The sequence below is a fragment of the Hemicordylus capensis genome, chromosome 2 (assembly GCF_027244095.1).
Source record: "Hemicordylus capensis ecotype Gifberg chromosome 2, rHemCap1.1.pri, whole genome shotgun sequence".
Classification (NCBI taxonomy): Eukaryota; Metazoa; Chordata; class Lepidosauria; order Squamata; family Cordylidae; genus Hemicordylus; species Hemicordylus capensis.
Genome location: NC_069658.1, coordinates 95078966 through 95091760, shown reverse-complemented (window position 1 = coordinate 95091760; position 12795 = coordinate 95078966). Strand labels below are relative to the sequence as shown.

The 12795-nt window shown below is 47.3% G+C and overlaps 1 protein-coding gene across 1 annotated transcript in view; it reads right to left on the bottom strand.

The window, feature by feature from the left end:
• PTCH1 (patched 1) overlaps positions 1 to 12244 on the bottom strand; it is a 144243-nt gene extending 131999 nt beyond the window's left edge. Inside the window, exon 1 of the mRNA XM_053300459.1 lies at positions 12063 to 12244. Within this exon, the coding sequence (XP_053156434.1) occupies positions 12063 to 12125 (63 nt within the window). The 5' untranslated portion in view covers positions 12126 to 12244. The remainder of the gene's footprint in view (positions 1 to 12062) is intronic.
• Positions 12245 to 12795: the final 551 nt, after the last annotated feature.

Sequence of the window (12795 nt, the reverse complement as noted above, 5' to 3'; positions counted from 1 at the left end):
AATGAAATTAATTGTGAGACCAGAGTAAGAGAACTCTCTGAGTATAACAGCAAGCGAGTAATATGTTGTAGGAAAGAGAAAAAAAGAAAGAAGGATAAGGCACATACACAAGACGAGAGTCCTTTATTCTGAATGTCGTGATTTGGAATAACTGCCTACACCGGTTTCATGTTCCTGCAGTGCAATCCTGGGGACGCTAATTCGGAAGTAAGCCCTATTGAGTCTAGCCAGGATCGCAGTCTTAATCATTAATGCGGGTCACAATGCCCACTCCCTCCAGAAGCATGCAGTGGAAGAGCGGGATGCGTTCGCCGTTCTGTAGTCATGCTTATGGTGGTGACGGTGTGTTAACTAATCTGGAGTATGTACCATTGGTTGCGGTATGGAATAAAATTGGCTACAGAGGTCTGGAAAAACAAAAGACATTACACTGAATAACAGCGACAAGGAGATTTGGTTAGATACAAAACCCGAGGGGAAACACATTCTTCGTGTATACACCACACACACATTCCTGCACTTGCAGACGCGTTATCTAATGAGAGAAAGTCAACACTAGTCTTCCTATTCATTATTATTATTATTTTACATTTATATCCCGCTCTACCTCCAAAGAGCCCAGAGCAGTGTACTACATACTTGAGTTTCTCTTTCACAACAACCCTGTGAAGTAGGTTAGGCTGAGAGAGAAGTGACTGGCCCAGAGTCACCCAGCAAGTCTCATGGCTGAATGGGGATTTGAACTCGCGTCTCCCTGGTCCTAATCCAGCAGTCTAACCACTGCACCACGCCGGCTCACGTTATTAGTTAATGTAACCATCGCGCCTCCTCCCGCCCATCATTCATTACTGACTTTCTTTTCACAAGAGATCACAGGAGGCACAAAGAAATCCCCGATTCTGGAATGGGACTCACTTTAGAATAAAAATGGTCAAGGGCAGCTGTAAAGTCCAAGCAGAGCACCCTTTTGTTGTCTGGGGCTCATTTTTCGTCATTCCACATCACTTCATAATTCCACTTTCTTCCCCTCCTCCTTTTACAAGCCGCCTTCCTCTGTCGGTAAAAATGTTAGTTCCAAAACTCAATCTGGAGTCTCAAATTTAACAAGCCCTATCTTAATATCCTCCTCCCCCTCCCTCCCTCCCTCCCGGGCCCCCTTTCCCCCTGTGGTCTGGTTCATTTCATATACAAGAGATGAATTACCGAGGGGATCTAATTGGCCTTGTTTCTGTAATTTTCTTTTTCAAGGAAGAAGTGTCAGTGTAAAAGTCTCCTCTCGACTTGGGTGGTCAAAGTGGAGGATGCCCCCAATTTGCCTCATTGCCGAGGGACGCGCAAGAGGGCTGCTGCATTCACAGGGATAATGTTGCTCCTAATCAATCTGTCCTCCTTATTTACATTTGGAAGCATTGTTAACTTTAATATGCATGCCCTGAGCATATAGCTGAGCCTGGACAGCAGGTTTTGTCAACTCAACAAATCACAAGGATCCTGTGGATTTGAGAAAGAAGTCTTGTTAATATGGATGGAGGCTGGTTCTTGTTGACTACACCAGGGGTTCTCAGCCATGGGCCTCCAGATGTTATTAGACTACAACTCCCATCATTCCCAGTCACATTGGCCAAAGAGGACAATGAGAGTTGCAGTCTAACAACATGTGAGGACCCGAGTATGAGGCTACGGATCAGGTACACCATGACCTAAGAGGGTGGCAGGACAGGCCTCCACCACATGTGCCATTCACCTCCAAGCCAGCAGTTTCTTTCATGACATGCTCTTGATCATTTTGTATCATAGGAGCTGTATCTCATTAGAAACCTCCCCTAGTACCACCCTTCCAACTTACAGTTTACAAACAAAAAAGCGAGCACACACAGAGAGGCAGTGGGCACATGTAGCACCAGAGAGAAGGGCCAGGACTGCCCTGGCAGGGTGTGGAACCTGGGGCAAATCAGCCCGTGTGGTCACTCTTCCAGTTGATTTTGATGGGGATTAAAAGAGCAGGTCCTCTGGAGGTCACCCAGCTTGCCCTCCCCTAAGGACAGCAAGGGCCTCCTAGGTGGCAAGGCAGCATTTCTATCTGTCCTTGGCATAGATGATGGATCATAAAGCTGCATGATCAGCAGCAGCCAACTACATTGAAACAAACCACTTGCCTTGAGGTTAAGAGGAGAGGCCATACACAAAGCTGTACCTGAAGAGCAAGCCATGCAGGTAGGGACTCGGGGAGCCTCTGTGTCCTCTTGGGTTGTACATGGTGTGTGTGCAACCCAATCCTGTTCCTGTTTATTTGGAGTCAAGCCCCATTGTGTTCAACGGGGCACAGGGAACTCCCAGAGTGAGTATTTCATCCAGTAGGCTTTTTGAAAGGGCAGTGGTTGTGATGTGCAAGGATCTCAGGGTCGCAGAGAGGCATGTAGGCTACACAGGAAGCCCGCCTTCTGCAGAGTCAGACCCTTGGTCCATCTCACTCAGCACTGGCAGTCTCTCTCCAGGGTTCCAGGCAAGAGTCTTTGCCAGGGATTGAACCAGAGACCTTCTGCATGTAAAGTGATTCCACAGAGTTACAGTTCTTCTTCTGGGCCTGGGTCAAAATAGTGTGTTGGGAGGCCCACCTCTCTCTTGCACCTCTTCAGCTGCTGTCACTAGCTATTAATAATAGTCATAGTATGTTGGGGGCTCTTGGGGACCTTGTGGGGCCCTGGGGCAGTTTGCCCCCTTGCACCACTGCTCCATCTTTTGGGATAGGCACGGCTGGAATGTGTTCAGTTACTTGGAAGGGCTGAAGCCCCTGCCACACCTCTTCACTATAATACCATGCCACAGCATCCCTCCAGGTCCCTTCCCTTCCCTTCCCTGCTGCCACCACAAGATATTTTCCTTTCCTTTCCTTTCCTTTCCTTTCCTTTCCTTTCCTTTCCTTTCCTTTCCTTTCCTTTCCTTTCCTTTCCTTTCCTTTCCTGCTGCCACCATTAGATATTTTTGTGTAGGGCGGGCACCTTTGCTCCATTTAAAAAACAAACAAACCTGAATTCTTCTATGACTGAACATATTGACTTAACATTAATACTGATGCGAATTCTGCACTAACACTTACATTGTATTCATGCCTTATATTAAGATTACCTGGCTAGGTGTAAGGGGAAACACCAAAACAGTTACAGTTCCATATGACAACATGGGACCAATGATGTCTGCCCTGGCCCCATTTCTTACAGAGATGCATGTTGGAGTACCCGCTGCCCCTGCACTTGCCCAGGTACAACATAAACACAAGGTGCAAGGGGCAATGACACCAACTTACACTATGGATCATCTACTGGTGTGGATGGAACACAGCACTATAAAAGTGCGCAGACATGTGGGTGTGGCAGCGCTGATGAAATACTACTTACAAGTCAATGCAGAAAAGCAATGTCTGAGTGACACTACACAGAACAAGTCTGGACACACACAGGCAAGTGTGCATTGGGTTGCTTAAGTAAGTATTCCTGTTCCTTTGTTCTTTGTAAAAGGCTCAAACCAACAGCCTTTAAAAAAAATGACCCTCTCTCACAACAGTCTGGGAGATATATCACTAATATTCCCATTTGACAAGGAGGGGATTGGAGTAAGAGATAGTGCCAAGGTCATTCAGTGTGACTGTGGCAGAGAAGGGACTGAACTGAAATCTGTGATAGTGAAATGCAGCTTTATAGCCAAGGTTTCATCCTGCCTCTAACCCTGCCAACTAAGGTGACAATTCTATGCAGATTTACCTGGGAGTAAGCCTAACTGAACACAGTAGAATTTAGTCCTGAGTAAATACAGATAGGATCAGTTCATCTACTTTCCAGTGTGCTCCTTTTTGTTTAATGTTTCTTGGTTGCCATAGCCAACCAAGGCTCAGCCCCAGAAACGTTTGCAGTATCAGTATCCCTACGTTCAGGGAAGTGATGCTAAAGATCAGAGTCCCTCTAAACATATGCAGAGTGCATTACTCTCATTACATCAGCAGACACTGCCCATTACAGGGCAGGACTAGCAGGCAGTCGGTGGTTTTCTCAGGCAGGCAGTTCAAACCAAGCATCTTTATATATCATCTTTCAACCACCCCTTCATTCCCTTTAACGCAGAATCACATTTGAATAGGATGGAGGAGTAGTGTGTATTACCTAGGAAAGCGCTTGCTTCAATAAGTCACGTTGCCTGACATCCAGACTAACTTGTCCCATTACGTTTAATGCGACTACTCATGAGTAATTTAGTTTGTCAGCCGTCCTCTAAAAGGTAGCACAAGGCTATTTGTCTTCTTGGGGTTGCAGACTAATAGGGGGGCCCCTCCCACACTTTTTACTCTCTCTCTCTCTCTCTCTCTCTCTCTCCTATATCTATATCCATATCTATATCTCCTAGATAAGGGAATATCTTGACTTCCAGTGCCGGGGTAGTGTCAAAATAAGAGGGAAAAGCATTAATTCCAGTGGAGGATAGAGTCAAATTATGCAAGCTTTCCAGTTACACAGAACTCTATACCTAAGCCTTATGTATAACTCTCACGGTCCACTCCTGTGCCTGCTTATTTGCAAGTAAGTCCCACAGTGTGCACCGAGGTAAGTGCGTATAAGATTACAACCTAAGCCTATGATACAAGAAAGCTTACTTTCTCAAGTACACGTGCTTTAACTAGGGAAGTCCCGTTGGTTTTGAAAGTAAGTGTCATTCACTTCCAGAGTAGTTACTTCCAAGTAAATGAGATCGCTTCCCAAATCCCAAGCAAGTCCCATCTACTGGGATGAAATTTCCTTCCAAGTAGGCGTAGGAGAAGGATTCCAATAGACAAACTCTGGATCGGATAGTTTTCAATGCTTCTGCGTCTGTATGTGTGAGTGTACATTCACGTACATATGCACGCACACACGTGAACATTTCCAGTTTAGCAAAAGGATGCCTTGTTTTACTTTGGGACACAACCTCTCTCCGCAACATAGCGGAGACGTGGAGGAGAACTCTCTCTCTCGGCCACGGATGTCATTCACGGCCTGTCTCTAGTCTCCACCTTTCTCTGGCCGGCTTCCACGTAGCATCCTCCTCCTCCTCCGTGGTTCCCCGAGAGGCCTTTGGCAAAGTGCACGCCGGGGCTTGGGAAAGGCCCCCCAACGGCGCACGACTCCAGGCCCGCTCGGCTCCCCGGCCCCCTCCCGCCTTCCTTCTCTGCCCCCTCCTCGGGCGCGTCAGAAAGGGAACTGCTCGAGCCAACTTGTCAAAATAATGCGGCTAATTACCCCTGATCGCCTTTAATGGAAAGCTGCTTCGCACGCCACAAAGGAGCAAATGAGGGATGCCCGCGGGAGAGGAGGCATTTCGCCCCGCAGAGATGATCTCCTCCGGGCTAATGTGTCACCGCCAGAGAGTCCCAGAGAGCCCCGCGTTCACCAGAAGGCAGACGGGAGTTCGTCAGGATGGGCGGCCCCGCGCTAAGGGGCATGGGAACTCTTCTCAGAAGATAGGGGTAGGTCGGTGGGAGGTCGTTCTCTGAAACCCATGGGGAGGGAGGCCTCAAACCTGGCCCCCAGATATTGTTGGAATACAACTCCCATCATCCTCAGTCACAATGACTTTTGGCCATTGTGGTTGAGGATGATGGGAATTGTAGTCCAACAACAATTGGGGACTCAATGTTGTTGAGGACCCTTGCCCCAGAGTGTCCTCTAGGGCACAATGTCCTCTAGGGCACTGGGAGAGTCCGGACAATCTCGACCCACTGGTGGGTCGCACTTGGTTCAAGGAAGAGTCCATTAGTGACACCATCACGATTTTGTGATTTTAAGATGAGAAAAGAGTCGGAGAAAGAAAAGGTTACCCGTTGGAAAAGAAGGGGAGGGCTCTTTTATGTTAAACTGTGTGCTGCTACTTAGTATGTAAACTTTGTTCATTTAATCATAAAGCCAGAAGAAAGCTAAAATATCAATGCAAATTAAAACCCTGTAATATGAAATTATGTGGCAATTGGATTTTTGGGCAGGTGCCGTTTTTCTAATCTATCATGCATGACATGATGAACCTGGCAAAGTCCCCCCTGTTCTACAATTATCTTCTGTTCTCCTTTGTATGTGGTTACTAACATTAAAGAGGAAGACAGACTGCAGCATAAATGAAAAGCGGTTCTCATGTTGTAGATTAGGATTAAAGGTGGTGCTGATCTGAAGTGGCTCTTCAGTGTAATGAGCCACCCACAGTACACAAATCTGCTGCTTCCCCAGATGTTCCACAGAGATATTTTGCCCTCATGAGGACTAGAAACTCAGTCTTTTAAAAGAAACTCATCCTGAGAGATCAATGTTGGGAAGAGAGGCAGATCCATTAAGCCTCAGCTTTACAATTGTGTCCCCTACCCCATGCCACATGTAGAGGAACATAGAAATCTAGATAGCTGCTTTATATCCAGTCAGATCATTGGTCCACCTAGCTTTGTATTGACTACACTGACTGGCAGCAGCTCTCCAAGGTTCCCTGCAGGAGTCTCTCCCAGCAGTCCTACCTGGAGATGCTGCCGGGGATTGAACCTGGGGCCTTCTGCATGCAAAATGTGTTAGATGTTCTAACACTGAGTTACAGTCCTATCCCAAATAAGAAGGGGGGGAAAGACTGAATTTCCTCACATGTAAGTTAAAGGATGATGGTTTGCCTGTGACCATGAAAGCAAAAGGGAAGGAATGAAGTAGGGCTTACAATATATTTGAAGGAGATCCCCAGTGAAGTGAAAAGATAATGCCAGGGCCATCAGGGCCATTAGAACTGAACTGTAGAGTTTTCCCTGGTCTTGGAGGAGAGCTGGTCTTGTGGTAGCAAGCATGACTTGTTCCCTTAGTTAAGCAGGGTCTGCCCTGGTTGCATTTGAATGGGAGACTTGATGTGTGAGCACTGTAAGATATTCCCCTCAGGGGATGGAGCCACTCTGGGAAGAGCAGAAGGTTTCAAGTTCCCTCCATGGTTTCTCCAAGATAGGGCTGAGAGAGATTCCTGCCTGCAACCTTGGAGAAGCCGCTGCCAGTCTGTGAAGACAATACTGAACTAGATAGACCAATGGTCTGACTCAGTATATGGTAGCTTCCTATGTTCCTATGTTCCCTGGACTGTACCACTTTGGGCTGCATGTGTTGGTCTGGATTTGGGATGCTCTGCCAAGGTAAAAAAGAGTTTCCTGCATGTTAGAAAGAAGGAGGAGGAAAAGAAACTAGTGCGTGAAGAAGATGAGTTCAGCCTAGCCCCGCCCCCATCCTGACATATTGTTTTTTCTGCAAGCAGGGAGAGTTGGGGGGCGGGAGGGTAAAGGTGGGGATGGGCATGCAAACACACAACTCCCTCCCTCCACCTGTAGCCAGGAAATATTTTGTTGCTGGATCCTGCTGATAAGCTGACCCTCATTGGTTGACATAGATCGAGGGCTAAGGGGTACGCAGAGCTGATCTATGCATTACTCAGAATGAGGTCCACTGAGTGGTGATAGAACTTTGTGCCACTTTCGGACTGCAAGTGAGGGAGGGAATCATATTCCTGAATGCTCCCCCAAGCTTACCTGCACGTAGCCAACGAGCAGATCAAAGAGAAAAGGGTTGAGGTAACTCTTCCCAAAACATGACACACCGCCTGCAACCGGCAGTAACACCATCTTCTCAGACTTCTACTGCATAATGTGGAGAACGGCTTGCAGCAGATGCGGAAATTAAGGCAGGCAAGGAAGGAGTTGGTGCCTCCCCTTGCAAGTGTATGAGAGCCTGAGATCTAACCCGAAGTGTGCCACAGGGAGCGGGTGAGCAAGAGCAGCAGGACACCCACCCGTGGGCAGCGGTTTCTCAAAGGGCAGCTTCTCCGCCTTGCTCTTCTCCGCCTGCCCTGCCTCCCGTTCGGCCGAAGGCAGGTTATTCATTTGCATGATCTCTGCCATCGAGTCTGGTCATCAGGGGTGGGGTGCAGGGAGCCAAGCAACACAATCCCTTTGACCCACTGTTGGATCAACACATTTATTAGAGATATAGGCGTGAGCAATGACAAGGAAGTAAAACAATTCAGGCTCAGTGTCTGCCTTTCTTTCATACTGCTAATCCGGTTTACACATCATGCCTCCATCTCTCAATAGGGCTTTATACACTGTGGCCAAGGCGGAGGGAAGAAAAGGTAGGTGTGTGCCTGCCTGTGAGTCAGTGGAAGAGAGACAGATAAGGATAAAATCAAAGTGGACTGAGATATTTTAATTCATACTGATCTCAGTGATCTGCCTTGTCAGTTTCCTTTCCTGCTGTGTCCTGAAAGCAAGTTGGAAAGAAGAAAAGGGAGGGGGGTTTCTTGGGACTCCCATGCAAAATGAGCTTCCTTTCTCAACACATTGGGAGATGATTCTAATCCCAGTCTTCCACTGGAAACAAACGGACCCAGGAATTAGATAGACCACTTCACAAAGTGCTTGTGAAAGTGCTTTTGTCCTTCAACTCAAGGCTGTGGAGATGCTCCCCTGATCCTGGCTCCAGGATTTATTTTTAACAACTGTCAAATGGTAATGTCAGATTTTTATTTTTATTTTTCAAAGATCCATTTCTCAGGAACAAAGACCAGGCTGTCCTATGGAGCTTTCTGCAAACAAAACTGTCATTGATTTCTGAAGGATTTGGAACACAGGTACACTCTGCGAAACACACTATATCCTGTAAACTGTGGACACACAGCTTGCTTGAGGAAAAACAGAAATAAGGATGGGAATGCAAGGCAATATTAAAAAGTTCCCTGTTCTGACGCAGGGACCAACAGCCAAGAAGGAAGACCAGTTGCACTGAAGCCAAGGCTGGCTTGTGAGGCTCTAGTGATGAGCATGTTTTGAATGGTCCCCAAACCACCCACACCGACAGTGTGGTCCAGACTGCTGGACTGGGACCCAGGAGATGGAATTTGGGTTCCAAGCCCTGAGGGCACCCACAGTACTCACTGGGTGGCCCTGGAGAAGTCACTGTCTGTGTGACTCCATCTTAACATTCCTTCTTAACACTAGAACACACCATCCTAAAATACCAGCTTGAAAGTAATCGAGACTAACTGATGGAAACAGAATTTACTTTCAACTACGCATGCCAAGATGGAAGGCCCAGATCTCAGTGTCCCATCTGAGAACATGGAAATAACTTGTATCTTGAGTTGCTGGAAGGCTAAAACCATTACATGCTTGCTGTATTGGAACCCACTTGTCACAAGCTAAGGGACTAATGCTGCAATCCTGTGCACATTTACCTGGGAGTAAGAACCAGTGAAAGCAATGGGATTATTCCTGTGCACATTTACCTGGGAGGAAGAACCAGTGAAAGCAATGGGATTATTCCTGTGCACATTTACCTGGGAGGAAGAACCAGTGAAAGCAATGGGATTATTCCTGTGCACATTTACCTGGGAGGAAGAACCAGTGAAAGCAATGGGATTATTCCTGTGTACATTTACCTGGGAGGAAGAACCAGTGAAAGCAATGGGATTATTCCTGTGCACATTTACCTGGGAGGAAGAACCAGTGAAAGCAATGGGATTAACTTCTTACCAAACATGAATAGGATAAGGCTTCACAGAACAAACAGGACATGTCTAAATGTCTAATTTGCGAGACTCTTTGGATACATCAATTGCAACACCAGCTGTGCTAATGAAATGTTTACTACTACTACTACTACTACTACTATTACGAGCCTTATTACAGAACTCCTATTGTACAGTACTAGCCACCTAGTGGTGCAGTGGGGAAGCAACTTGTCTAGGGACCAAGAGGCTGTCAGTTCGAATCCCCACTGGTTTGTTTCCCAGACTATGGGAAAAACCTATACTGTATCAGGCAGCAGCAATATAGGAAGATGCTGAAAGGCATCTCATACTGCACAGGAGATGGCAATGGTAAACCCCTCATGTATTCTACCAAAGACAACCACATGGCTCTGTGGTCGCCAGGAGACGACACTGACTCAATGGCACAATCTTTCCTTTACTGTATAGTTCTACTAATACCAAGTACTACTAGTCTACATTACTACTACTACTACTACTACTACTACTACTACTACTGAGAACCCTGTTACAGAGTCTCTACACCCTAACGTACTCCTGTCTTCACAATTCAGAAACGACTCTCCACAAGTCACCATAACAAATGCACATAAAATCCTAATCCTCGGTATGCAATGTGTCTGTTAAAAAGGCTAGGGGCTGGGAGGCGTCGAGAATCAGTGACTGAATAAGAGGAATGCAAACAAGCAATAAGGATCTCCTTTTAATCGCTGGTTTCCTATTACCTCACAAAGCTTGGCTTCATGTTTCTGGATGAAATGTTGCATTCTGTGAAGGGCGCCCTTAAGTACTAAGCTGTAAAACGTTCAAGGTTGCTCAAGATGAAGTTCAAAAGATCACTGCCCCTAACTAGCAGTGACCTGTGGCCGGATCCTTCCCCTAGTCTTGATCACACTGTGGCTTTGAAGTCCTTGATTGTACATACATAGTGTTTAAAGTGTCCAGCATATCCAATGATGGGCAAGCAAGCAACCCAATTCTAAATACTCTGACTAAATTTAATAGAGGGAGTCTATTGGAATGTCTTGCTAACTAAACAAAGAGGCACCTTTTTAACATGGTGATTCTCTTTATTTAGTTGGGGGGGGGGAGCAACTGGCCCTATCTAGCCGCAGCACAACATCCCTCCAGTGGCTCTTGCTGGTGTCTATTGTTATTGTTATTGTTATTATTATTTTACACAGTCAGACAGGTATTATCGACTGGTTTGTTTTATCCAGACATCGAGTCCTTCCCAAGGACCTGGGATGGCTAAATTTTATCAGTGTTGTTGTTGTTGTTGTTGTTTGTTGTTGTTGTTATATTATGGGCCCTTTGGGGACAGGGAGACATCTATCTATCTATCTATCTATCTATCTATCTATCTATCTATCTATCTATCTATCTATCTAAACCGCTTTGGGACCTTTTGTTGAAAAGCGGTATATAAATATTCGTCGTATTCGTATTCCTTTAGTAGTTCTTTAGCCCTTTAGTAGTTCTGAGTAGTACTATTTCAGTCGGTTAATCTGGATGTCTGACTTCGAAGCCAGCCCTGTGAACTGGCCTGGATCTCATTTCCAAAGAAGGAAGGGTGTCTGCTGGCATCGAAGTCAAAGCCAAGCCTATACGCTTCCTCTAGTGCAGCAGAGCTGCGTCTTTGGAGGCTGCGCTCCGCTTCGCTAACGGCGCAGCGGCTGGGCAACGCGCGTTCTGGAGTCCTCCTTTCGCAGGCAGAGACCTCGCTGCAAGGAAGCAGAGCTCCAAATTGTCAAAACTAACCCTGGCCAGCGTCCATCTCGGCTCCCTCCCCCAGTTTAGCTCCTCTCCTTGCCGTGCTAGAAAGCAAGCAACTCCCAGAGGTGCGCGAGTTTGTCTTCAGGTGCCCGCTCCCTTCAAAAGCAAGCCGAGACTCCAACGCTCTGTCCAGCAGTTTCCGCGCACTAAGAACACTCTCGGCTCTGCTTTCCTCCCGGCTCTCTTTCCCCTTTCTCCCTTCCCATTCCTCTCTCTCCCTCTCTCTCCCCCCCTTCCTGGAATCAGTAGCCCGCGGGGAACTGGTGAGCGGAAGGCAGGGTGGCGACCCTTCCAAGCGTGAAAATGGGATCCAAGAGACCCCACTGGACGTGAATTATCACCGATCAATTCCATCCCTGCCACCCCCGGCGGCGGCAGCCCTCACCATCACCGGAAAAACAGAAGTTGGCGTGTGCGTGTGTGTGTTCGCGGTGACAGCCAGGAGGGAGATCCTCCTCCTCCTCTCTCCTGCAAGAAGCCGCCCTGGATTGCCTTCCTCTTGTTACATCTCATCTCTCCCCCCGCGCCGCCGCTCCCCACCCGTTCTCCCCATTCATTCAGATGCCACCTCGCTATAGGATTCGCCATCTGCCAGGATATATCTTCCGTTCGCTCACACTCCAGGATCGCCCTTTCTGTCTTATTTTTCAATATATCAGAGGCCATTTTTCGGGGGGGGGCGGCGGTCTGCTATGGCTGGAGCTTGTACTCACCATCTCTGCCCTAAGCCCCTCGATGGGGTAGGGTGAGCTGTTGGTGGGGTTAGTCAGTTTCATTCAGTGCCGCCGAGGCAGAGGACTTTGATAGAAGCACATCAGATGTCCTTTTCCTGATGCTTTCCTGCTTTTCTCCAAGCTTCTCTTCTTGCATTCAAACCCCCCCCCCCCCACTTCGTCTCCGAAAGGAACAGAAAGTGTAAAAAAAAAAATAATAATCCTTCTAGGTTGCAGGCATTCTGCAGAGTGCTGAGAAGGCTCACAATTGCATGCCTGTTTCTATTAAGCGCTCCATCGTCCTCTCCATGTGGGTGGTCTGGCTTTCTCAATAGGCAGGACCTGTCAGGGTCACGTGATGGATCCGAAAAACTTTACCCTTTTTACAATAAACTCCAGGAAAGCAAAGTAAACCCACGTAACGTGCTCTCGGCACAGCCCTCCTGGGTAAACAGGCAGGCAGCCTCCCTGAGAAGGTCCCTGGAGGAGATCCTAGGCATGAAATTGACAAAGTGGCTGCAGCAGCCCTCTGCCTCCCTCCCCACGCTCCTTTCTCTGTCTCTCTTTTCCTCTGTGTTCATTAGAAATCATCACCCATCTTAACAGAACATACAGATCTTCTTTCATCTTGTGTACAGTTACTTTAGCCTCAGTTGCTTTCTCATCCAGTTGGGCAAAGTTGTGTGTGTGTGTGTGTGTGTGTGTGTGTGTGTGTGTGTGTGTGTGTGCGCGT